At 60.4% G+C, this 25,294-nt stretch overlaps 3 protein-coding genes across 3 annotated transcripts in view; 1 reads left to right on the top strand and 2 right to left on the bottom strand.

The window, feature by feature from the left end:
- Positions 1-448: 448 nt before the first annotated feature.
- On the bottom strand, positions 449-14,923 carry BLTP2 (bridge-like lipid transfer protein family member 2; the record flags this gene model as incomplete). The annotated part of the gene is made up of 39 exons (XM_084273098.1): positions 449-1,015; positions 1,184-1,318; positions 1,405-1,506; positions 1,831-1,955; positions 2,188-2,323; positions 2,406-2,516; positions 2,599-2,685; positions 3,334-3,514; positions 3,600-3,721; positions 3,803-3,958; positions 4,037-4,158; positions 4,440-4,622; positions 4,802-4,901; positions 4,990-5,196; positions 5,300-5,457; positions 5,597-5,891; positions 6,207-6,409; positions 6,485-6,584; positions 6,675-6,865; positions 7,010-7,230; positions 7,310-7,428; positions 7,508-7,710; positions 7,818-8,009; positions 8,249-9,338; positions 9,504-9,715; positions 9,831-10,095; positions 10,240-10,403; positions 10,562-10,680; positions 10,937-11,085; positions 11,180-11,247; positions 11,339-11,463; positions 11,755-11,878; positions 12,033-12,231; positions 12,419-12,479; positions 12,834-12,952; positions 13,032-13,194; positions 13,649-13,695; positions 13,963-14,092; positions 14,847-14,923. The coding sequence occupies 39 exons, from the start codon at positions 14,921-14,923 to the stop codon at positions 833-835; spliced, it is 6,744 nt and encodes a 2,247-aa protein (XP_084129224.1). The 3' UTR covers positions 449-832.
- A 293-nt stretch (positions 14,924-15,216) lies between these two features.
- Positions 15,217-17,114, bottom strand: SDF2 (stromal cell derived factor 2; the record flags this gene model as incomplete). Its single annotated transcript, XM_084273261.1, is given in 4 exon segments — positions 15,217-16,101; positions 16,528-16,724; positions 16,825-17,038; positions 17,040-17,114. Coding segments are annotated over 4 exon segments (774 nt in total). The 3' UTR covers positions 15,217-15,813.
- Positions 17,115-17,295: 181 nt separating this feature from the next.
- Positions 17,296-25,294, top strand: part of SUPT6H (SPT6 homolog, histone chaperone and transcription elongation factor) — a 30,436-nt gene continuing 22,437 nt past the window's right edge. Inside the window, exons 1-4 of the mRNA XM_084272800.1 lie at positions 17,296-17,339; positions 23,137-23,278; positions 23,760-23,918; positions 24,089-24,159. Of these exons, the coding sequence (XP_084128926.1) occupies positions 23,170-23,278; positions 23,760-23,918; positions 24,089-24,159 (339 nt within the window). The 5' untranslated portion in view covers positions 17,296-17,339; positions 23,137-23,169. The remainder of the gene's footprint in view (positions 17,340-23,136; positions 23,279-23,759; positions 23,919-24,088; positions 24,160-25,294) is intronic.

The raw sequence follows: 25,294 nt of genomic DNA, 5'->3' as shown, positions 1-25,294 counted from the left end.
CCCCGCCCGGGTGCGACCACCCCCCGCCGCGGGCACCGGGGCTGCCCCCGCGCACCGGGAGCACACCCCGGGACCCTCACCCGTGACTGACTCCCAACCCTCGCTTTTGGGCAGGTAACACCCTCCGGGAACCCCTTGCACACTTTGGGGGTCACCCTTCAACCACACATACTCTCCCTGCACCCATTTTGCTGCAGCCCCCCACCTCCCAAGCCCTGGGGTAGCCGGTGGGGTACCCACAGCCCCCCCAAGCCCCAGTACAGCCCTGGGCACCGATGGGCACAGGAGAGGGGTGAGGACTGAGCCTGAGGTGATGGCAGACACCGCACCCCCAAACCGCGTATCCCCAGGGAAGGAGGGGGGGTGTGTGTGCTGCTGAGCAGAGAGGGGGGATAGCGCTGATCCAGCACAAACAGGGGGATGAGGGCCAGACCCAGCTGAGCAAGGCTGTTCCAAATTAAAAACTCTTTATTGAAACTCTGTCCCCTTCCCCTTTCTCCCAGCCTGGAGCGATCCTGCTGCTTCACCAGGCCCCAGGGCCGGGCCCAGCACCCACACAGCAGGGAGAGGGAGATGCTCACAGGAGCCCTTGGCACAGAGGGCTGCGCCCCACATAGTGGCCCCAGAGCACGCTGAACCCCACACCCCTGTACTGCTGCACCCCCGCCCCGCAGCGACAGGGCTGGCGAGGGTCTGTGCATGGCTAACCCCCACCTCGGGCATCACTGCGCTGCGCAGCGTGACCCCCCCACCCTCCCCACCATCGGGGTGCCCTTGGGCAGTGGGGAGCATGGGGCACCCCAGTCCCTTCCCGGCCTGCCGGGTGCTGCCGTCATTTGCGCCTGCCAAAGATCGACTTCTTGCTGGGGTTCTTCTCGCCCACGCTCAGCCCGATGAGCAGACGTGCCTTCTCGTCTTCCTCCTGCTGCTGGATGGTCCCGTCCGATTTGTTTTCCAGCTTCCCCCGGGCCTCCGCGCCAGCCGCCGGCTTCAGGCGTAGCTTCTCCTTGATCACCTGCCCAGGAAATGAGGGTGCTCAGCACCCCACAACTGCACCCACTCCTCGGTGCGGGTGAGAGCCTGAGCTGCCGAGCCAGCCTGGCTGCTGCCTGCTCTGGGGTTACATCCAGCTCCAGCACTCTCCCTGTGAGGGGGAAGGAGCCACTGCGGGCTGAGGTCCCACCTGTGCCACCAAGGCCTTGCGGCTGTCCCTCTTCACTGCCATGGCGAAGTCCAGCCACGTCCATGTGTTGTTGTGGTACTCCAGGCACGGCAGCACCAGGTTCAGGTCACCCCAGTCCACGCTGTTCTTCTCGCCCTGGGTGACAGGCAGCGTGTGACAATGCCCCGGGTCACCCCCAGCCAGCCAGGCTGTGCCCCCTCCCCAGCACGCTGGCCCCGCACCTTGTAGCTGACACAGAGCGGCACCTGCGGGATCTTGATGTAGATGAAGGAGTTGTTCATGGCCGCACGCTCCTTCATCTTGTCGATGTCATCCACAGGATGCTGGGGACAGAGCCATGAGCAGAAGGGAAGGAGAGGGGACAGAGCCAGGAACCAGCAGGGAAGGGACAGCTGGGCACTAGGCCATGGTATTGCTTCACCGGGGAGAGGTGAGAGCTGCTCTGGTATGGTGTTAGGGAAAGGAAATGCTGCAGGGTGTGTGGGTGCTTGGTTGTAAAGGTTGCAAACCCTCACAGTGGGAGGGAGCAGGAGAAGAGACAGGCAAGCAGGGGAGGACAGGGCTGCCCAGCCCTGCAGCTGAGGGAAAACAGGCTGGCTCCACAGCAGGGCTCTCCCACCTTCCCCCCGCAAGGCAGCAGCAGGTACCTCAGGTGCTTTTCGGAATGATCTTCTGACCCCCGACGTCCGGTTCAGTCCCTGAGTGACTCCCTTCCCTGGGCCCAGCGAGTCATCAGCCACGATGAGCTGCCGTGGCTTCACCACGGGGATCCCTGGGACAACAGGGTGGGAGGCAGGGGCTGGTGCCGGTGCCTGGCTGGGGGTTAGCTGTGACCCAGACCCCTCCCGGCTTCACCACTCTGCCCAACATCTCCCTGACCACCGGGGAGACCACAAACCCCTCCATGAGTGACCACCCACCAATACATCCTGGACACGCAGCCAGAGCTGCTCAAGAACATCACTTGAGTGCCAGGGAGTGAGGGGTGACCATGGACCCCTCACCTGTCGTCACCAGCTTGGACTTGTCTTCCTCATCCCCCACCTCCTCCTCTTCCATGTTGCGGCCGGGAAAGAAGAAACCCATCATCCTGTGGAAGAACTGGTGGGTGAGCTGGATGGTGAGGGGTACGACATTCACCTGCAGGGACAGAGGCACATGTCAGAGCCGGGCACAAGCTGCCCACACCCCGCGGGGACCCTGCCACCTCCTGGCCCAGCACCTCGAAGTGTTCCTTGATGGAGATGCCTCCCACGGGCGGCCGGACCTTGCTGAAGATCCTCAGTGCCAGCTGCCGGCCGGACTGGCAGGAGCTCTGGGGCCGCAGCACCACCTGCAGGGAAGAGGACGGGCGGCCAGGGTGAGGACAGGCCACCCTGGCCAGGCCACCCGTAGGTCCCCAGGGTGCCGCTTGCCTTGTACACAGCGTTGGGCAGGAGGTTGTTCATCGTCACCCAGCCCAGCTCCAGCAGATGCTCGGCTGTGTCATCAGACTTGTTGACCTGCGCACAGAGACCCATCAGAGCCGCAGGGCCTGCACCCCGGCTCAGGGGCCACATGAGGGCTGCAGGGCCCGTGCCCTGGCTCAGGGGCCATGAGAACCACAGGGCCTGCGCCCCAGCTCAGGGGCCATGAGAACCACAGGGCCTGTGCCCCAGCTCAGGGGCCACATGAGGGCTGCAGGGCCCGCGCCCCGGCTCAGAGGCCATGAGAACCACAGGGCCTGTGCCCCAGCTCAGGGGCCATGAGAACCACAGGGCCTGTGTCCCAGCTCAGGGGCCACGAGAGCTGCAGGGCCTGTGCCCTGGCTTAGGGGCCATGAGAGCCGCAGGGCCTGCGCCCCGGCTCAGGGGCCATGAGAGCTGCAGGGCCTGCGCCCCGGCTCAGGGGCCATGAGAACCACAGGGCCTGTGTCCCAGCTCAGGGGCCACATGAGAGCCGCAGGGCCTGTGCCCCAGCTCAGGGGCCACATGAGAGCCGCAGGGCCTGTGCCCCGGCTCAGGGGCCACGTGAGGGCCGCAGGGCCTGCGCCCCGGCTCAGGGGCCACATGAGAGCCGCAGGGCCTGTGCCCCGGCTCAGGGGCCACGTGAGGGCCGCAGGGCCTGCGCCCCGGCTCAGGGGCTGCGGGTGCCACAGGCCAGCTCCGTACCTTGCTGTAGAGGAAGCGCTGGAGCTCCAGCTCGGCTATACCCAGCTGCCCGTCCTCCTCAGTCAGGCGCCAGCGTGCCTGGGCAAAGTAGAACTCAGTCCGCCGTGCCACGCTCACGTCCTCCGGCTGCTTCCGCAGCTCCATCTTGTTGGCTCGCTGCAGCTGGAAGTCCTTGAAGCACCTGCAGCGGAAAGGGGGAGCGCTGGGATGTGGAAGCCCCAGAGTAAGGGGGAGGCAATGCCAGGGAAGCCAGGAATGGGCCCTACCTGATCAGTATGTTCAGCTCCTCGCTCTCCAGCTGCAGGTCAGCTTTCTCCTGGCTCAGCTGCTGCTGCAGCCTGTGGTTGAGGTCGAGCAAGCTCTCGTTTTTGCTGTCATCCTGCAGGGACTGAAGGAGAAACAACCCTCAGGACCCTCTGCCTCAGAGCAGGGACCCCAAAGAGCCAGGACAGCAAGGATGCAGGCTCACCTTCACGTTGGAGTACATCTGCTTCTCCAGCAGCCGGATCTGGGCAACGTGCTGCCTCACGGCCTCTTGCAGGTGTAGGATACTGCTGCGCTGCTCCTCAGGGTTGCTGGAGATTTCCAGCTGGAAGCGCACCCGTTGTTTCTTCTCGCTGTGCTCCTGGACATGGGGACAGAGGAAGGTTGGGGTTGCCCTGGGTGCAGCGAGCGAGACGGGGGCCTGAAGCCTTGCGAGTACCTTGCGCTTGGGCTCCACGTGCAGCAGCAGGTTGTTGACTATGTCGAGGATCATGGCGTACTGCGCAGGGTTGGTGGAGATCTCCAGGTCATGGTGGATCAGGGTGAACGTATCCACAGCTCCTGCAGGGACACAGGGAGGACACGCTGGGGCCTCAGCACAGCCAGACAGAGGATGTACATGGAGACCAGCTACAGATGGAGGGGATGGGGAAGAAGCCAAGGTGGTTACACCAGCTCCAGCAAGCACAGTGTGTCCAGCATCATCTGGTGTGCTGCCACATGGCTGGGGACCCCCTCTGACCTCAGCAGGGCCAAGACAGACCATCCCCCAGGCGCAACAGTCAGCTGTGGGTGAGGCCAGCGTCCTGCCTCCCTGAGACATGGTGTCTGGATGTACCCACCCTCCTGCTTCTTCAGCAGATCCTCCTTCTCCTGGTTGGCTGGAGTCTCAGGGGGCTTTATCTGCGTGGCCAGCTCAGGGTCGATGTCATGGCTATAGCTGATATAGTACATGCGGCAGCTGCAGCGAGAGATGATCCTCTGCACTTGCTGGGTCTGCTGGGCTTCTGAGGGCTGGTTCCAGTCTGGGGACAGGCAGGAAAACCACGGTCAGAGCACTGCATCCTAGCATGTTGGGGACCTCCCAGCATGGAGCATCAGCCAGCTCCTGGAGCCATCCAGGGACAGGCCAGGTGCTCCTGGCTTCATCACCCTCAGGGTCACATGCTGGGGTAGGCAGGGCAGGCAGCTCTATGGCCAGTACCTGTGGTGGTGCTGACCATGCCCCCCACCGCCTGCCCACTCTCCATCAGCTCCTGCACCGAGTCCAAGCTCCGCTGACGATGCTCCTCGATATTTTTCACCTGGGGACACAAGGAGGAACCGCTGGCTGTCCCCACTGTCCCTGTCCAGGACACCGGCAGACCTGCCCACCCCCTGCCAGCTGCTCACCTCCAGCCAGAGCTGCCCATGCTCCCTCTCCGTGGGGCTGCTCTCTGTTGTGGCAAAGTACTGCATACCATCCAGCAAGCAGGTCCAGGACGTCTTCTGCTTCAGCGTGTCCCCATACCAGGCGGGGTGGTGCTGGCACTGCAGCAGCTGGGCCTTGGCCGCGGACACAATCACACAGCCCTCAGTCTCCGCGCCACGCAGCACCATCTGCGAGGGGAGAGACCCCCGGGGTAGGATGAGACATTCTAGGCCCTCTCACAGCAAGGCCCTGGAAAGCATGGGGTGGGCAGGCCAACCATCAGGCAGGTACCTGGCAGTTGACCAGCTCGATGAGGCAATTGCGGTTGTAGATGTCGTCGGTTTGGCAGGCGGCAATGCCGCACAGCTGCTCGCTAGCCCCCGACTCCTCCTCCGTGAAGACTACGAACTTGTCTGTCTCCTCAATGAGCTTCTGCAGCATGTAGGCTCCTGGGGAAGGAGAAAGGGTCAGTGCCAAGCTGCAGGGGTTGGGGGGGGGGCAGCTGGATGAAAGCAGGCATGGCTTGGGGCTAGGGTGCACATTGCTGGGTGTGGGTTCCCCCTTGCTGCCAATCCCTGCCGTGCTCACCCCCTGAGGAGGCTCTCTCAGGACGGCCACTGGTGATAGGAGCGGTGACTCTGGCAGGGACGGAGTGAGCAGAGAGCGACCCCCGCTTCAGCTTCTTGGCTTGCAGCTGCGTGTCGATCTTCAGCCCCTTCAAGGCCTCAGTGGACAGGTTGCGCTTGAGCACAGCCGCTTTCTTGTAGCCATCATAGAGGCCGAAGGCGATGTCCCGGTTGGTGGTGGTCCAGGAGGCCCGCAGGTCCACCAAGTGCAGCTGGTGTGTGTGGAAACCATCGTCCCCATCCCGCAGGTGCAGCTCCTGGGCAAGGATGGTCAGAGCCTCAGAGTGGCAAAGCCACCCCCGGCCCCTGTACATCACACACAGGGGCTGGGAGCCCTGTGAGCACCCCCCCTGAGAGCCCAGAGGACCATCCCAGAGCCCTCAGCAGGGTCCCACATGAGGGATGCTGTGGCTGAACAAGGCCCAGGAGATCACAGGCCTGCAGGTCTGTCTCCTCTGCAGCCAAATCTTTCCCCCTTTGCACCCAAAGACCTAGGTCACCCTGTCCCACAGGATGACAGGAGGTCAGCACGGCTGGGTTACACCAGCCGCGTCCCGTGTTTGCGGCGGTACCTCCTCAGCCGTGCGGTTGCTGTGCCGCTGGTAGGTGAGGGAGGACAGGCTCAGCAGATGGGTTTTCTTCACCAGGGTGTCGAGCCGGTGGTCAGCGTTTTCATCACAAGTGGAGGCCATGAGGTGCACGGTGACCTGGCTCAGGTCGCTCACCATCTGCGTGATGCTCCACTCCGAAATGAGGCGTCGCATCACCGTCCCAGCTAAGGGATGGGGAGAGGGGTCAGCCAGGGCCCTGCCCTGCCGGGAAGCGCTTGCCCACACGGTCCCTTGCTCACCTTGTGGGATGAGCCGCTGGGTACCACGAGTGAAGATGTGCCCCTGGCAGCACTCCACCTGGATGCCCCGCTGCTGGGCGAAGGAGGCCCAGTAATGCACCTGCGAGAGAACAGACAGGATGGGCTGAGAGCTCCCAGCACAGGCAGAACAGGGAGAGAACAGCAGAACCCCCCATCCCCAAGGACTTGCCTGCAGCCGGGGGAAGAGCGCGGTGTACGACAGCTGCTTGTAATGCTGCCCCAGCTTCTTCTTGCTGGGTTTCATGTTGTTGAATAGCTTCCCGCGGCAGATGGGACGCGTCACGCTGGTCCACGTGGCCCAGAAGTTCTGCATCCAGCGGAGGGTGCTGCTGTACAGCAGGATCCGGGGCTGGGAGTGCTCTGAGGATACACCTGCTGTCAGCCAGCACTGCAGGGCAGGGACACCCCAGCACCCAGCCCAGCACTGATACAGACCACTAAAACCAGCACGCCCTGCAACATCCTCCCCAGACCCCCAGGGATCCTCAGGGTGCTGTCACCCACCCTCACTGGGCCGCGTCAGGTCCATCCGGATGGAGAGGTTGAGGTTCTCGGAGCGGAAGGCACGGTAGGAATCGTACTGCTGCCCCACCGGCACCTCGGGCAGGAACTCGGGGGAGCGCAGCACCACGCCATGGTGGTCGTGGGGGTTCCCATGGCACAACCACTGCAGGTCCAGCGTCATGCACAGGTCAGGCAGGTGCAGGAAGCAGCAGTCATCATACCTAGATGGGGAAAGAGACCCTGGTTACCCCCCTGCCCCAGCACCACAGGCAGACCTGGAGCTCCCAGGCCCACGCTCACTTGGACGCTGTCCGGACATTGATGTCCAAGTTGCCCTTGAAGATGAACTGCCCGGGCTTCCAGTGGAAGGAGAGGTGGTTCCACTCCCAATGCATGTTCTCTGTGGTGTTGTAGGGGTCCTGCAAGAACAAGGGTGAGGAGAGGCAGGTGTGAGCCGGCCCCACACTGTGCTCCACTCCCTACCCTGGCAGCACCCACCTCAGTGGCCAGCTGGTGCAGGTTGGCCTGTTCAATATCCATGTGCCAATCCCCATGGAAGAGAAGGCGACTCTTATCCCACCAGGGCAATGGGGCGCTGGGGTCCTCTGAGGGCTTGGTGAGGAGATCTACGCACTGGCCGATCAGAGTCCAGGCTGGGTCCCAGCAGGGCCCCCACACGATGGTGTACTGTGAGATCTCCGCTGGGGACACAGCTTGGCTTAGCCCTTTGCATGTCCCATGCAGCCCCATCCCCCAGCTCCAGCACAGAGCACACCCCCCCTCCCATCCCTACCCCTCCAGCTCTTACAGTGGAAGTCATGGTAGAACTTCAAGGGTGGCATGTTCCTCTCCACCGTCGCGTCCCCCCAGGGCAGCCCCAGCTTCAGGACCTGGCGGCGCCGGGAGCAAGCCTGGCCGCACTGCTCCGCTCCGATCAGCCGGCCCGAGAGCTGCCAGTTCCGGATCTCAAAGAGGTACCGAGGGTAGTCGCGGATCCGCACTGTGGGGCGGAGGAAGGGCTGAGAGATGGGGCAGCAAAGGAATGCTGCCCCGGTCCCCCATTCTGGGCAGTGACAGGAGCTCCTGTCCCGCCACATCTCTGCTCCCTTCCCACTCCAAAAATCATTTTCCCCTGCTTGGTTACGTATCACGTGGTGCCAGCAGGTCCCTGTCCTGGGAGCCCAGGCCATGCGGCCATCATGCTCTTCTCCAAGGGCACCCTCCTGGGCAGCAACTCACCAAAGAAGCTGCCAACTCTGCCCTTCATCATGCGGCACCACTGGGTGACCATCTCCAGACCCTCAGGGGGGAACGGGCTGACATCATCCAGGTCTCTCATCTGCTCCAACACACGCTCCACGCCGTGGAAGGACTCATCAGCCATGGCCACCAGCTCCAGGTGGGCCAGGGTCCAGGTGAGGAGTGCCCTCCGCATGGGCGTGTTTGAGTAGAGGCGCCGCGAGCGCTGGATGTAGATCTCGATGTTCTTCTTCTCCAGTGAGGCATAAAGCTCCTCGATCTTGCGGGCAGGCAGCAGCTCGCCGTGCTGCTTGCGTAGCGCGGCCACCTTGGCATCCAGCAGCTGCAACCGCTTGGCGCTCTCCTTGCTCTCATCCTTCATCAGCTCGTAGTTGTCTCGTAACTTGACCTCAAAGACATCATCCAGGAAGACCCAGGAGAAGTGCGTCACTTTGAGGAGGAGGTCGGGGGGCAGCGCCGTGCTGGCAGGGTGCCCACGCCGGTGCAGACCTTTCAACCACTTCTGCACCCCCACAGCAGCATCCAGCGTGCGGGAGAAGTCATACTGGTAGGGGAACTCGATGGTCACGCTGGCAAAGGAGAAAGCCCAGGCGCGGTTGCGGAGGGTGCGCAAGGTGGGGAAGGCGCAGCGGTGCAAGATGACCTCCTCCAGCTCTGGCAGCAGCTTCACCTCCACCTCCTTGAAGCTGAAGATGCTGTGCCCGTCAAAGCCAGCAGCCAGCTCGGGACAGTAGCCGTGCAGGGCACCACCGTGCCAGCTCACCGAGGTCCTTTCAGCAGCCAGGCTAATGTAGTTGGCTTCGGAGACAAAGGCTGTGAGCTTGGCAGAGCTCAGCTCCAGTGACAGGGACAGGAGTCTTTTGGGGGGGGACCCATCTGGCTGGACGGACCCTGTCGTCTCAGTAGGGGTGGCAGGGAGGGATGTTGGGCTCTCTGGGGGCTGGGAGTGAGGTGTCCTGCGGCCCAGGGCACTCTGCAAGGTTTCATGGCACTGGAGGGTGGCCAGGGTGTGATGGTACAAGTGCATGTGGTCGGGTGGGCTCCACAGCACCGCCAGCCCCTCGCCACACTGCACCTAGAGCGGAGAGAGCAAGCAGGCACTGAGTCATTGCTGGGGCCAGCACAGCACAGCCCCTGTCTCCTCTTCAGCACCTTCTGGTGCCAACCGATCCTCCCCTGGCCTCATCCACCCCAGTCCCACCAGTATGGGATAAAACAGAGCCCTGAGGCTCACACCAACCTCCAAGGAGCGGATGCTGCTGTGGTAGGTGACAGAGAGCATGGAGAGGTTGGCCATTGGGTTGGGGATGGCGGGAGCTTTGCAACACGGCTGCATCTTCTCTGTGATGCTCTTCACCAAGGCCAGCACCATGCCCTGGACACTGACCGTGCAGCTCTCGGCACTCCCCAGGACAGTCAGCGTGTCCAGCCGCAGCTCCAGGGCACCTAGAGAGACAGCACGTCAGCACTAGGGGCACGGAGGAAGCAGGTGACAACACTCCAGGTTCCTCTGTTCGCAGCTCCAGGACAGCCATCTGCCATCAGCCTGGATGGTACTTACCCACCAGGGCTGAGAGCGTGAAAAGGTTCACATCCTCCACCTTCAGATCCACCTTCCAGAGCAGCCCCCAGGGCTCGCTTGAGGCAGAGGGTGGCTTTTCAGCAAGCTCAGCTCCGCTGGGCCGAGGGCAGAACAGGGGCAGGACCCTGGCCAGGCACTCGGTGCAGGTGTCCGACGACTCTACTTGCAACCCCCGGATGGTGCAGTCTAAGAAGAGTGTGTCCGACTGGGCACTGGACATGCCCAGGGGCTGGTTGTAGCTGCCCTGTAGAACCAAGAGAACGATCGCTCTCAGGCTGCAGGATGTCCTCACGCCACCCTGTGCCACCCACAAAGGGCTGCAGACAGGTAGCTCCCCCCCAGGAGACCCCCACCCACCTGCATGCTCCCCTCCCAGCTCACTGCTTACCTGCAGGTTGAAGGAATCGAGGATGAGGGCTTCTCCCCACACGTGCATGTTGGGGGGATGTGGGGCACGCTGGATGTGCGAGTCGTTGCCCACGCGCCAGCAGAGGTGGTCCACGGCCAGCACCGCTCGCTGGTGCACGCTCTGCGGCCGCAGGTGCTGGTAGTCTGTGGGCAGAGAGGAGGGGCTGAGAGCAGGGCAGGGCTCCCTGCTGCCTGCTCACTGTCCCCGAAGAGTGGCAACCCAGGCACAGGATGCTGGGTATCCTGGTGACGCTCTGCCAGAGCCACTGAACCCCAGGAAGAGCCCAGCGGCCACCCCGTACCTGCAGAGATGGAGTTGAAGCCCAAGGCGAAGGGTGGCGTGTCCCCCAGCTGCACAGACACATTGACATTGGACAGGGAGGCACACAGGATGATGGGTGCTATGATCTGGGGGTAGCTCCTGCACAGGACAAGCAGGGACAGGCTGTTAGAGGGGTGCTGTGTGCCACAGAGCCTGGCAGGGAGCGGGCCCAGAGGGATGCCTACTCTGCAGCAGCCCCCACCCCAACCACCTACCACCCTCCATACCAGCCTCCCCATCCCACGGGCTGTGCACGAGGCAGAGAAGATGCTGGGTGCCCAGGCACCCTGCCAGAGCGTGGCAGGCACCAGGGAAGGAGCTGTGATGCCGGCAGCTACACGGAGGCCGAGTTTACCTTCCCTTGCGCCCTTGGCTGGGGAGAGGCACTGCCCGGCACCCAAATTCCTGTGCCAGCAGGCCCAGCCAGTGTGAAAACTCTTGGTGGCGGTAGTGGATGATGCAGGTGTTGAGCAGCACAGCAGCCGAGAGGTCAATGGCTGTGACCTAGAGCAGGGAGAAGGCAGGGTGGCAAAAAAGCTCGTGCCAGGAGCCAAACCAACACCCTCAGGGGACAGGAGCGTGCCCAGAGCTCGCTCACCTGCACGCTGGTCTTCAGGACGTTGAGGCACACGATGCGCTGGCGGCTCTGCGACAGGAGAAGGCCGTCTGGGGACAGAGAGAGAGAGGAGGAGAAGTGAGGGGTGGCGGAGGGCAGCGATGGCACCCCTGTCCCGTGGGCACCCTCCTGGGTACTTGCCCTCCAGCTGGAGGTCTACACTCATTTGGTCCAGGTCTGAGGTGGGTGTGAAGTTGCGCAGTGGGATCTGCTCCTCCTCGCGCCGATACAGAAACTGCAGCAGCTTCAGGCTCCAGGTGAGGTGCCTGTGAGACACAGGGAGTCACTGCCAGAAGGGAACTGCACCGTCATGTGCTTCACCTCATGTCCTCCACCTCCCTGTCTCTGGAGCCTGGCCGGCTGGCACAAAAGCTTCAGCCAGCGCCCAGCTGCAACCCAGCACTCTCATCCCATCAGCAGAGGATCCCATCACGCTGTCCTACTGGAGAAGGAGCTCACATGCCTTCCTCCTTCTCCAGGCCAAGCTCAGTCCTGTCCCCAGGTCTCTGTGCCCAGCACTGATCGGGGGCTAGGGAAGCCTCCCCCTCTTTCCTTACCTCTTCTGACTGTTCATAGACAGCACCACACTAGTGTTCTCCAACTTCACCTCCACCCGCCTGGGAATGAGCTGCAGCGTGTCCCTGCTCAGCAGGGACAGGGACTCCAGGGGCTCCCCTGGGCCTGGAGAAGGAGACACATAGTCATGAGAAGGCTCTTGCCCAGACCCCCCTCTCCCTGCAGCGGATGGCAGTGATGGCACAGCTGAACTATCCATCTGCAGTGCAAGCATGGGGACTGCCAGAGCTTGTCCATATCCCTGTCCCCACCCCCTGACCTGCGCCAGGCTGTTCCCCTGCGGTGCTGCGCTGTGCCCTGGCAGTGACACGGTGCAGCAAGGGGCTGCAGAAAAGCCCTTCGTGCAGCTCTGCCTGCAGCGTCTGGACACGCAGCCGGACGTCCGTCAATCGCCGCGCGCTGCTGATCTCCAGCGACAGGGAGAGCGCCAGGGCCAGCTCCGCCAGGCACGTGTCATCCTGCACGGAGACGCGCGCAGGGAGTCACCCCCTTGCCCTGCCAGCGGATGCTGCGGGCTCTGCATGGAGCCCAGAGCCTGGCAGCATCGCCCAGCCTCAGCGATGGGCTGGAACAGCTCCCTGGGGTGTCCCAGCGAGCCGGTGCCCAGGTCTCAAGTGTTGAACTTCTCCTTTCCCCAGCACTCACCAGCTGGCTGCTCCGGAGCACTTTGCTGCTCACCTTGGTCAGGCTCACCTCACAGGTCAGGCTGGGGAGAGCAGAGGACAGACAGAGGCTGCAGGCCCTTCTGGCTCTGAACCAAGTGCCTACCCTCCCTTTTCTGTAGGACACTAGGACCCCAAGCCCCTGCTCCAAGTCCTCCCAAAAGGAGAGCGTCCCCTAACTCCACACAGAGAGCAGCAGCTCGTAATTCGGAGAGCACGCAAAGGGAGTGGGCCAGCCTTGGAGAACATTAATGTCTCACATCACAGGTGACATGGGATGCTGCTGAGTGGGACAGAGTGAGGTGAGATGGAGGTTTGGTTGGGTCTGAGGAACTTCCCCTGCCCCCTGGGACCCAGAGCGGGGCTGGGAGCAGAGCAGGATGCGAGGGCAGCGTTACCTCTTCCCATCGCCGTTCAGGAGGAGACGGGTCTTGCTGGCCTGGATGTGCCAGAGGGACTCTGAGGTGGCCACATGCAGAACGATGACATTGATGGAGTCCATGTGGATGGAAAAGAGCTGGGGGGAAGGTGGTATTGTAAGGGAGGCCTGACAGCGGTGCGGCCCACAGCAGCTTCTCACCGAGCCGCTGTCTCACCTGGCTAAGGAGCCTCAGCAGGGAGGGTTTAAGAGTCAGGTCTGCTCTGCTTTCGTTTCCATCGGCCTCTCTGGGAGCCTTCGGGACAGATGGCTGGAACCCTGGGCCCTTCTGGAGATCCGTACGGATTCGCACCTCCCCAAAACATAGCTCAAAGTAGCGCCTGATGAAGAGCAGCACAGGCAACTCTGAGTAGAGCTTGTACATATTACACCCAGCCCCATCACCAGGGATGCCCCCCACGCCCCAGGGATGCGCAGGACCAGGACAAGGACACGTGCAAGATGCTGCTGCCCAGAAGAAGGGACCAGCACAAGGACACATGCAAGATGCTGCTGCCCAGAAGAAGGGACCAGCACAAGGACACATGCAAGATGCTGCTGCCCAGAAGAAGGGACCAGCACAAGGACACGTGCAAGATGCTGCTGCCCAGAAGAAGGGACCAGCACAAGGACACATGCAAGATGCTGCTGCCCAGAAGAAGGGTGCTTCAGTCCCACCCAGAGCAGACCATGGGAAATGGGGACTGCAGAAGGGTGTAAAGGCAGCAGAACCGCAGCTGTCAGGGCCAGGGGTGAGGCAGACTCCCCAAAGGGAGCCAGGCTGGGGGTACGTACGGCAGCTCCCGGCTCAGTTTACTGGAGATCCAGATGTTGTCGATCTCCTGCAAGGACACACAGGTAGGTCAGAGAAAAAAAAACCAACTTGATTCTGCCTGACGTCACCCTGACGTTCCTATTTTGCTCCCAGTGCCTGGCATCACGCAGGGAGAACTGGGGAGCATGCCAAAACCCCACGTTTGGCCACGGGAGAAAGGGCCTGGCTACACAACAGGAGCCTGGCTGCAGGGGACTTGATGCCTGGCTGGAAGTGACTGCAGTGTCCTGCCTGCTCTCATCTGCCTGTGACCGCCCCTCACCCAGGTACCCACCACAGTCTGCTGCTCCTGCTGGAACTTGAGGCTGATGTTCTGAGCCCAGAAGAAGCCGAAGGAGCCGATCTTCAGCTCTGCACGAAGCTTCTGCCGGCACCAGGTGACAGCCAGGCGACACACCAGCCACCTGCGGGGACGGGTGGGCAGCCAGGGTCAGCCCCGCTGCGGGGGCTGGGGGCTGAGCACCCTCTTTGCCCTTCAAGCACCAGCTCCAGCACCCACAGCTGGACTGGGGCTCCCTGGGCAAAGCCCTCTCACCATGAATGCCCTGAACTGGGGCAGAGCCCCTGCAGTGTCACCCCAGCCCTCTGGGCCCCCATTGACCCCCAGACCCCCCGTCCTCCCCTCCCTAGGCTCCCCCAGACCCCTGTAAGCACCCAAGCCCCTGATGCCCTCCCAGACCCCCACCCCCATGCCCTACACACCACTCCCCACAGTCCTAGGACCCCCAAAAATCCCACAGGCTCCCCTGCCATCCCGACACCTCTCCCACAGCCCTCTGAGCCACCTCACACTCCGGACACCCCCCGAGCCCTCTTTGTCCCCCTCAATCCCCCCCGACACCTCATCCCCAGCCCCACGGGTCCCCCCACACCCCTGGTAGCCCCCCTTCCCTCCACCCCAACCAGCCCCATCACCCCCCAAAAGCCCCCGCGGACCCCCAAAACCCCCGACACCCCCCAGCCAGCCCCGTGTCCCCCCGTTTGTCCTTCGCGGGCCCCCCCCGCCCCCCCAGCCCGTGACACCCGCTACAAATCCCTGCGGACCCCTGTCACCCCCCCTCCCCAGACCCCTGCGCACCCCCTTAGCCCCGTCACCCCTCCCGAACCCCCGTATCCGCCTTCCCCCCCCCTCCCCGCCCCGCCTTCCCCGGTCCTGACCGCGCCAGCAGCCCGGCGAGCAGCGCCACGACGACGAGGCCGAGCAGGACGGCGGGGAGCAGCGGCGGCGGCGGCATGACTGCCCCCGGGCCCGGGGGAAGGGGGGTGCGTGTCCGTCCGTGTCCCCCCCCTCCCCTCCCCTCCTCCCTCCCCGCCCCTGCCCCGGTACCGCCGCCGTCCGTGGGGCCGACCGCCCGCGCACCCGGAGTGGCCGCTGGGAGGGGAGAGGCGGGGCGAGCCCGGCGGGGCCGAGCGGCGCTTTCCCGGAGTGAGCGGCAGCCGCAGCGCCCCGCCGGGGCCGGCACCGGAGGCACCCCCACCCCCAATACTCCTCCCGACCCCCAGCACAAACAGCCACACACGACAAAGGGAGGATTGAGCTCTTTTATAGGGCCCAGGCCCCCGCCGGGCACCGGGAGCGGTTGGGGTACAGCGGGGGGAGGGGGGGGTGATGGCAGGGCTCCCCGAGGGGACAGCAGTCCTTGGGGGTCCTGGGCTGGGGGTGGACAGAGGAGGGAGCTGCGAGGGGAGGAAGGGAGGGGCGGTTCAGGAATCTGCTCTGGATGTTGGGCTCAGCTTCTTTGGGTCAGGTCTAGGTGTTAGGCTGGGCTTTGTGTTGGGTCTGGGCACTGGGCTCAGCTTTGTGCTGGATTTGGGATGTTGGGGTCTGCTTTAGGTCAGGTCCGGACATCAGGATCTGGTGTCAGATGGATTTAGGATGTGGGGGCCTGTTACGTTCCAGATGTTGGGCTCTGCTTTAGGTCAGGTCTAGACGTTGGGATTTGGGACAGCGGAATCCACTCCAAAGTGGATTAAGAACATTGTGACCCGTTTCATGTTGGATTTGAGACCCTGTGTCCTGGTGTGTGTGAGACCCAGGTGGGGACAGAGCCATCCTCTGCCTCGAGCGGCCCCCAACACCACAGGGCAGCGCCCAGAGGCTCGGCAGCAGTCTGTCCTTCCTCCCTCACAACTCAGCGTGGTACTGCTCCGCCTTGAAGACCTCGCTGGGCTGCATGAAGATGCCCTCCATCACCTTCCAGTAGTTATTCTGGCTGGAGGCAGCCATGCCGTGCACCTCCTTCTGCCCATGGATGGGCCGCCCGTACTGCTCCCCCGTCACGGAGAGGAAGACGTCGGTCGAGGCGTGCTGGAAGCGGACCTCACCGTCCCGCGCCCAGTAGGTCCCACTGCACACCACTGTCCAGTCGTCCAGGTAGTCGCCCTCACCGGCCTCCCCAAACGCACTCACCTCCTGCGGGGGGGTAAGAGAGCTCGTCTGGGGGCTGGCGTGAAGGGGGTGGCTGGAGGGGGCTGAGCTGGGCTCATGGGGAGCAGAGGGAGCGGTGGGGGGGATGTTGTTGGGTTGAGGGTTCTGTTGTGGGGTCTGGATGGGACTGGGGCGCTGGGGGGAAGGGGGAGCTGGTCGGGACAGGGAGAGCCCAGTGGGGACTGGGGGAACGAGATGGGGCTGGTGGGGGTGACTTAGGGAGTCCCAGTTTGAACTGGGGAGCAGGGTGGGATTGGTGGGGACAGGGGCACCTGGTCGGGACCAGGGAACGTGGTAGGGACACGGGGACCTGGGCTGGCCCCGGGTGAAGCGGGCGGTGGGGTGGGATCCCCGCTCGGTCGGGGAGGGGTGGTGGGGTGTGTGTGTCCCCCAGCTGCGCCCAGCAGGTACCTGGTTCCCGGAGAGCGGGGAGGTGAAGCGGTGGCTGTGGAGGTTGCGGCCGGTGCCCAGGTGGGTGAGGCGGATGGCCTGCCCGCACCGCACCGGCGTGCCCCGCTCGCAGACGGCGGCCGTGCGGCCCCGCACCCGCCAGTAGCTGTTCCCGTCATCCGCCGCCGACACCCCGGTCACCGACTGCTGCCCGCTACCTGCGCAGGGAAGGGGGGGGAGGGAAGGAAAACCGCGGTTCAGGCCCGACACGGGTGCCGGTACCAGGGGCGGGCAGGGGATGCGGGGGAGTCCCGGTACCGGAGCCGTAGCGCACGTCGTGCGAGTGCAGGCGGACGTTGTGCCGCACGTTGAGCAGCTTCACCACCGAGCCGCAGGTGACGGGCCCAGCGCCGCCGCGCACCGCCGCGCCCAGCGCCACCACGAGCAACGGCACCAGGACCGGCGGCATCCCCCGCCGCCGCCCCGCCGCCACCCTCATCCCACCGCCGCCGCCGGAAGCGGAAGCGGCGCCGCTCCGCCCGCCAGGAGGTCGCCGCTCGCCTGCTCCGCCCCCCCTCGCTCGCCGCCGCCGCCGCGGAGGCCTCCATTTTCCCTCGGTGCCTCGGGTAAGGCCGAGCCGGGCCGGGGGCCGCAACGGGCCGAGCGGGGCCGAGCAGCGGCGACGGGGGAAGAGGGGGGGGGGATCGGCAAGGTGCGCAGCGCCCTGGAACGGGCGGGTGTAGGGGAGTCGTTGCCAGGGGAACGGCGGGTTCGCACGGGGGCCCGGAGCGGCGACGAGGCCTCCTGGGCGGCTCCGGCGGGCCGGGAGCCCGGTAAGGGCGGCAGGGACGTCCCGGCGGTCGTCGTCGGGCTGGGCCGCGGTTCCCGGTTGGGGCGTGTGGGTGGGATATATAGAGGCGGCGTCCCCTCCGCGCCCGGTTTGGCGGCCGCGGGTGGGGCCCGGCGGCAGCAGGAGCCTCCTGGGGCGGGGATCCAGGTTGGCGGCCGTGCCGCAGCGAGGGGACCCGGGCCGGGCCGGGCTGGGGCGGGCGGTAGCCGCAGGGTTCAAGGCTGGGCGGTGGGCATAGGGGCCGCGGCCGGGGAGAGGGAGAGCACCGGAGCCCCTCCGCCGGCCGGAGCAGCCCGGCTTCCCCGCGGCAGGGACCGCGGCGGGCGCGGGGGCTGCGGCACAGCACTGACACGCTGGGAAGAGCGGGGGGGCTGCGAGGTGATGGGCACGGGGAGCGGCGGGCGGCTGTTTTGGAGGGGGCTGGAAAGGGTCTGACCTTTGTTCCTCAGGCATATTGGTTGTCCGCATCCATCCCCCCCCCCCCCCCCCCCCCCCCCATCCCTCCCACTCGGCAGGTGCAATGCCCGGAGCCTTGCAAAGTCCTAACAGGCTCCTCTGTGAAAAACCAAGGGGCAGCAGCCTGGGAAGAGCCTTTTGGGAGTTAAGAACTGGGTGGAGGGCAGCAAAGATAAGGGAGGGATGAATAGTGGGTGCTCACAGAGGAATGAGGGTGGTTGTGCCGTTTCAGTCCTCTCTTCTCCTCCTTTTCCTGAATGGGATGGTATGGAGAAGGAATGTTTAACCTGGAATTCTTTAGGACAGCTAATCCAGGCTGTGCCCCAGTGCTGGTGTAGTGACTGGGGTGTGATAACAAACACCACAGCAATTGACTCCACTTCAGCTTTTACTATTCAGGAAAGAGCCGTTGGTGTCTCAGCAATTGTTTCCTTCCAGACATCACTTGGACACCCTGCTGTAGCCTGGAAAGGAGATTTTTTGGGATGGCTTTAAAGGAGCAGCAAACAAAGCAGAAACACAGCGTTACCCTGCTGCATGAATCCTTGGCAGCTTGTGCCCTGGCTACTGCTGGCAGTGCTGCTTAGCCCATCTCCAAAGGGAGGGCAGCACTGGAAAAGGCAGGGGCAGGAGCAGTGCTGAAAAGCAGGTTCCTTTGCTCACCTGAGGGGGAAAAGCTTGCTGACAGGAGATGTGGTGCAGGTGAAGATGAAGTCATAGGTGGGTCAAAGAAAAGGAGGAGGGAACGTCAATTTTCTGTTTCTTACAGGAAGTTGTGATGCAGCAGGTCTAAAATAAACAAGGGGAAGTGCTGGTTAAGCTGTGGCACTCTGCTGCAGGGTGTTCCACTGCCTGACAGTGTCGGGGGCGGTGGGACCAAGGGGGAGCATGAAACCTAACGAAGGGGGTATGGGGAGTTCCTGAGCTGCAGTTGCTGGCTGTGAGGACTTTCCCTGTCCTTTTGCCCCTGTGCTCCTTTGCACACCTACCCCTGAGGAGGGTGGGAATGTCTGGTTTAGTTCCTGGCTTGAGGAATTGGTAAAACAGCTGTAAAAGCTGAATGCAAAACTTTGGGAGGTTGGCCCTGTGGAGCTCCCTGCCCCTACCAAGGAGTGGCTCTGAGGGAGGGCTCAGCTCCAGTGAGGTGCCTGTTGAGGGTATTTGGTTGTGGGGCTTTGCCAGGATGTTTTTGTCAGGCTCATAAGCTTCAAATTCAAAGAAGCCAATAGGGTTTTGTCTGAATTCTGTGGTGGGGTGCAGCGTGGAGATCATTGCTTAGTGATTTGTCTTAAATCCACACAGTCTTAAATCCACACATCCCAGCTCAATCATGGCTTTTTTTTTTTTTTTAATAAGGAAATCAAAATTGCTTTCATCAGGACAGCATTAGGGGGGAACAGCAGTATCACCTTTGCAGTTTGTTTGGGTTTTTTGTAACAAGCCATTTATTGTCACAGCCTTTTACTCCTGTGGACGTACTTTGGCTGTAGTAAAATTAATTTCTATGAACATCTAACTGACAAAGTGAATAGACCAGGCTTTCTTAGGCTCTACATTTTAATTGAGTCGAGTTTCCCAGCCTTCTTGTTCTCACAGAGCTTTCTGAATCCCCTGCAATTTAACTTTCCTCTTTGAAGTGTAGACGAGAACTGAACGAAACCCTTCAGCAGTGGCTTTGGCCATGTGGGTCTGTGGACTTACATCATCTTAAGTGGACTGTGAGTTGAACCACAAAATGTCAGAGGCTAAAACAATCCCTGTCCAAATCATCTCTCCCCCAAAACATCCCCCCACAAAATGAGTATTAGCATGGGTCAGGGCCTTGGTGTAGTTTCTCCCATGAAGGATGGGGAGAAGTTAGGACTTGCTTCTCTCCAGCACCCATGCTGCAGTAATGCCTGGAGTAACACTTACTTTTGCTGGTTTGGGCATTGCTGCTGATATCCTCATGTTGATTGGTGAATAGTAAACGTCTCACTGGGAGGACACTCCTTATTCTGAGAGCATCACTGAGGTCTCGTGCCTTAGTTGTCATCCCTGAGCTGGGAGAGCATGAGATGCTTCTGATACCCGTCACCCTGCTCAGGCTGTGAACCTCCCATGTGGCACTGCTGATGCCATCCAGCACATGGTTGTGTCCCTGCCTTGCCAGAATGCCACTGTAATTAGCAAGGTGCAGGAGTTTTCCCCTGCACCCTGATATTTTGCAGGTACTCACTACCTGTTCCCATTTCTAAGCCTAACGAGTTGCCATTTGTGTGATGTACAGAGTGCCTCCAGCACTGCCATGTTTTGCAGTCCCAAGGCTTTTTAGCAGGTATTTGACCATCTGGTTTCCCTAATTCCCAGGTCTGTCACAAAGCAGAGCTCTTTAACTCTGCAAGGCACTGCCTCACCTAACCAGGGAGGGAGCCCACAGCACCTGCAGCCAGCAGCCAGCCCAGTCCTGCCAAGCTGCCCAGAGGTCTCCAGTCTCAGTATTGACAGAAGAGAGCTCTCTGCTCGGGGTCATCCCAGTTAAAAGGAGCTGTGGACTCTGGACAATTGCCATTGTGCCCTTGAGCTGAGCAAAGTGCGTGCAGCCCTAGATTGAAAGCAGAGGGTGTGTAATGGCTCAGTCCTGAGCTGCTCTGGTGCTGCTGCCTGGTGAGAGAGGCTGTGCTTGAGGTGCCTGGCTCGGACTGAAGGCACCCGTTGCTTCCCTCATGTGCTGCCGTCGCAGTGCTGCGCTCTGCAGCGCCCTTGTCCTTCTCTGTCAGTGTTTGGTGGCTGTATGATACCTTTGGGGTGAAGCTGTATGTACATAACACCCCCAGGAGCCTGTGTGCTTGTGCACAGGTGAGTGTGTGGGATTAGGGTTGGTCTCCTTGCATTTTTGGTGTTCTAGTGCTGTTTGGTACTTGTTCCTGTGCTACAGCACTCTCTGGTCCTCTCCTGGGAGCGTGCTGCAGGAGCAGGGACACTGCTGTGCTGCTCTGAAGAAAGGCCCATAGCATGATACAGCAGGAATGGCCCATCATCCTCAGTCTGGCATCTCCAAACCTGACCCAAACCAGACAAGCTGTGCTGCTAGAGCAGGGCTTTCCCTGTGGGACCGACTGCTCGGGGGGTCCCGCCGGGCAGCCGTGCTGGTCGGAGCTCTGCCCCTCTGCCTGTTTGTTCCTCTGGAGCAGAGGATGGGAGATGCACCCTCAGTCCATTGTCTGATTCAGCAGCTCTGTGGTAATAGCTCCCCTGGCTTCTGTTTGCCAGGGTTAAGTGATATCCCTGCTGTCCTGAGGTGGATTTCACTGGAGCTGAAAGCACCCGGTTTGGTGGGCGGTTGCCTTGTGTGGAACCTGCTCAGCTGGCTCACTCACTGAGATGGGTTTCTTAAGTCATGGCTGTTCCCTGTGTCCAGGCAAATTTGGTTGGATGTGAACTGAACTTGCTGGGAAATGGTGTAAGAGGCGATGAGGAAGGAAGTTGGAATTGTGACTGGAACACTTTGACTGGCAGAGAAGAGTAAAACTGTGTGTGGTGCTGTGGCGAGGGGCTCGCTGTCTTGGTAGGTTTCTGTGCTGAGTATGGGCAAGGGATAAACGAGGTTATTAGAAGTGTGGGTGCTCTAGGAAAGGCTCCCAGCCTGCAGCTTTCTGTATGTTAATACATGTGGAAAACATGGTGAGGAAATGTGGAGCTGACACATTCCTGCACAGGCTGGTAAACGTAACAGTTACTCTGTGTAGTTACACGATTCATCGGTGGCATTTGCTTCAGGAACACATATTTAACCAGCATCTGTACCACCATCTGAAGAGCTATTTCAGAGAGGGATGCTTAAATCCATATGTGTGACTTCTGTGGTGTCCTCCCAAGGATGGGAGTCACCCTGTGCCCATGCACCAAGCTGGAGCAGCGGTGTCCTGTCTTGGTGCAGAGCAGTAGCCTTGGTCTGCTGCAGTTTCAGTCTGTCTGGAGCATCCCAGACACATGTTGGCCACAGCCACGTAATCTGCAGCCAAGGAGTGTGAGCTGCTATCTGCTTGTGTCTGAAATCTGGCAGAGGTCTTTCCCTTGTCTCTGTTGTGGGTTTTCTTTAATGAGATCTGTCCAGCACGTTCCTTCAGAGCAATTAGTATTTTAAGAATGAGCTTGGAGAATATTTAAAGTCTTGTGTGTGTTTGTTGATTTATTTATAAACCTGAGAAGCCCCTGGTTCTCTCTTTGTGCTGGTGTGCCAGATGAGTGGACCTTGGGGTAGAACAAGGTGAAGTGTCATGGCAAACCCTTGCTCAGCTTCCCCTGTGTGGGACTGATTCCCTTCAGCAGTCTGTTTGCAGTGGGGAAATTATTATGGGGCCATTCTGTTTAGGTATCATTCCCTGGCACATGGAATTAATTTCTCACCATAATATATTCTCCCCTCCACCTTTTTTTTTTCTTTTTTCAATGCTAAATTGCATCAGATGTAATTTAACATGGAGGTTTTGGCTTTAGATCTGACACCTCCTCTGAGCTCCTTTTTGTACCTTCCCAAAGGCTGGTGCTCCTCCTGGGCTGGCTTTTTCATCTTCGCAGCCATCTGAGGAATTGATTTGGCTTTCGTTACAGTTGGCTTTTGGAAACTTCTGTTGTTTTGATCTATGCAAAAAGGAATTAATTAAAAAAAAGAAAATCCTTTGAAAATCTAAAAACTGACAGCAAGGTTTGAAACCACAAGAAGTAAAAGGCCCAGAGAGAAAGAACTTGAGCCACGTCTTTGGACGCGCGGTTCCCTTTGTGCCAAACGTGGTTTATACGGCTTCCAGAAACCCCAGTTGGGGAAACACATCAAACAGAAGGTTCTGGATGTAGGAAACACCCTGGTTTTGTAGTTACTTGTTACTTCCTAGCCTCTGGACAAAGGCCCCTGGCCTCCATTAACTTGAGTGGGAATTAATCATGTTAAGATCCTAATTGGTAGGACGGTGTGCCTAACGCAGTGCAGCGCTGGTGATGGTGTGGGGCTGCTCTCTGGGCTGCATGGGAGGGTGTGGATGGGATGAAGGGCTTTGGCTGCCTGCACCATTCAGCTACAGCTGGGAGCTTGGCTGTGGAACAAATGCAGCTGTGACAGGGCCTGTCCTGCTTGCTGAGACGTGGGCTGACAGGAGGCAGCATCACTTGGCTGCTGGCTAATCTGTGGTGACTGAGATGTCCAGGCAAGGTGGACACTGGGTAATCTGAGGCCTTGATGGGTGATTCAAAACCCTCTTGCCTTAGCTGTCTTCTCTCCAGCAGAGGGGGAAGTGTGAGTGTTTCTCTCTCTCTGCTGATGTGATGGATGCCTCCTCTTTCCCCAGTGCCTGTGGAGCTGTGTGTGAGGCGCCGCAGCCATGTCTGACTTCGTCGAAAGTGAAGCAGAGGAGTCAGAGGAGGAGTACAACCAGGATGGGGAGGTTGTGCCCAGAGTAACCAAGAAGTTTGTAGAGGAAGATGAGGATGGTGAGTCTGCCTGGCTCTTCTGAGTCTGCTGAATTGTCTGTGTGCCTTGCTGCTCTGTTTTACGTCTCATGACTCTGCAGATGGGGCAATAACTGCTATAATAGCATGGCCATCTGTAGTCAATAGAGTCAGCTGTTGAAGTGTTTCCCTTCCTCAAAGTGCTGAGGTGGTTTTTATATTTGGCAATAGAAAATACAGGGCTTCACCCCTGTGAGACTTGCAGTTGCACAGCTTGATAGTAAACAGTACAAGGAGAGGGATTCTCTGTGTGACCGTTCCACCTGTTCTCCCTGCAGCGACCGTGAGACAAGAAGTGGGGCTGTAGCACAAGCTGCTGCCTGGGTTCTGTGTCAGTAAAAGTGCTCAGTTCAGGCTCTCTGTGTGCACAGTGGGAGGGGAGGTGCTGTCTGCACAGAGCCAAGAGAGACTCTCAACACTCAGCCAACAAATACTTGTCTTAACACTCGCTGCTCTCCACTAGATGAGGAAGAGGAGGAGGAGAACCTTGATGATCAAGATGAGCAGGGGAACCTGAAAGGCTTCATTAATGATGATGATGATGAGGAAGAGGAAGAGGAGGAAGAAGCCAGTGACTCTGGAGACTCTGAGGACAATGTTGGCCACAAAAAGAGAAAGCGCAGTGAGTTTTATGACGATGGTTCGTAGCAGCCTGCAGATGATGCTCTCACACTGCCCTCCAGAGCTGGCCCTCTGCCCCAGCTGTCTGCAGGGGGAGGTTACACAGTTACACCCTTCCATTCCCAGATTAGTGAGGGGAGAGGGTAACTCATCTCTGCTTTCTTCTCTTAGCTTTTGATGACCGCCTGGAGGATGATGATTTTGACCTCATTGAAGAGAACTTGGGTGTTAAAGTCAAAAGAGTGAGTTGTGTTCCCACACTGCTGCTAACGGTGTGTCTCTGCACAAGGGAGGGTGGGCTGCTGCCTGGGCTGAGGGAGTGGTGCTTCCTGGCTCTTCCTCTCCTCTTGTGAAGGGAGAGCTGAGTGCTCCAGGAAAGCAGGGCTTCTCCCTGCCCAGGCAGCTGGGAAGTGGCTCCTAGAGTTTGCCAACCACTTCCTGCTCGTTCCTGACATTGCTGTACTCCCCACCTCTGCAAGATGGTCTCAGAGGACTCCATCTTACAGATGCTTTCTCCTGCATGGTGCCGACCTCAAAGTCACAGAATCACAAGGTTGGAAGACACCTTTGAAGGTCATCAAGTCCAACCATTCCCATCCTAAGCTAAACCAGATCCCTAAGTACCTCATCTACCCTTTTTTTGAACACACCCAGGGAAGGTTACTCAGCCCCCTCCCTGGGCAGCCTGTTCCAGCCCTGACAACTCTTTCAGTAACAAATTTTTTTCTAATATCCAATCTGTCCCTGCCCTGGCACAGCTTCATGCCATTGCCCCTTGTCCCATCTCCTGTCCCCTGGCTGAAGAGACCATCGCCCACCTCTCTACACCCTCCCTTCAGGTAGTTGTAGGTGGTGATAAGGTCTCCCCTCAGCCTCCTCTTCTCCAGGCTGAACACCCCCAGCTCCCTCAGCCGTTCCTCACAGGATTTGCCCTCCAGCCCCTTCCCCAGCCTGGTTGCCCTTCTCTGCACTTGCTCAAGGACCTCAATGTCCTTCTGATGGTGGGGAGCCCAGAACTGCACACGGTACTCGAGGTGCATCCTCACCAATGCTGAGTACAGGGGCACAATTACCTCTCTAGACCTACTGGCCACACTATTTTTGACACAAGCCAAGATGCCATCGGCCTTTCTGGCCACCTGGGCACACTGCTGGCTCATATTCAGCCTGCAGTCACCCAACACCCCCAGGTCCTTCTCTGCCTGACAGCTCTCCAGCCAGTCTCCCCCAGCCTGTAGCACTGCATGGGGTTGTTCTGTCCCATGTGCAGCACTCTGCACTTGGCCTTGTTAAACCTCATCCCGTTGGTCTCAGCCCATCAGTCCAGTCTGTTCAGATCCCTCTGAAGAGCCTCCCTACCCTCAGGCAGATCAACAT

The sequence above is a fragment of the Gallinula chloropus genome (genome assembly GCF_964237585.1).
Source record: "Gallinula chloropus genome assembly, chromosome: 19".
Taxonomy (NCBI): Eukaryota; Metazoa; Chordata; class Aves; order Gruiformes; family Rallidae; genus Gallinula; species Gallinula chloropus.
The sequence above is the reverse complement of the archived record's forward strand: the minus strand, read 5'-3'. Positions and strand labels throughout refer to the sequence as shown.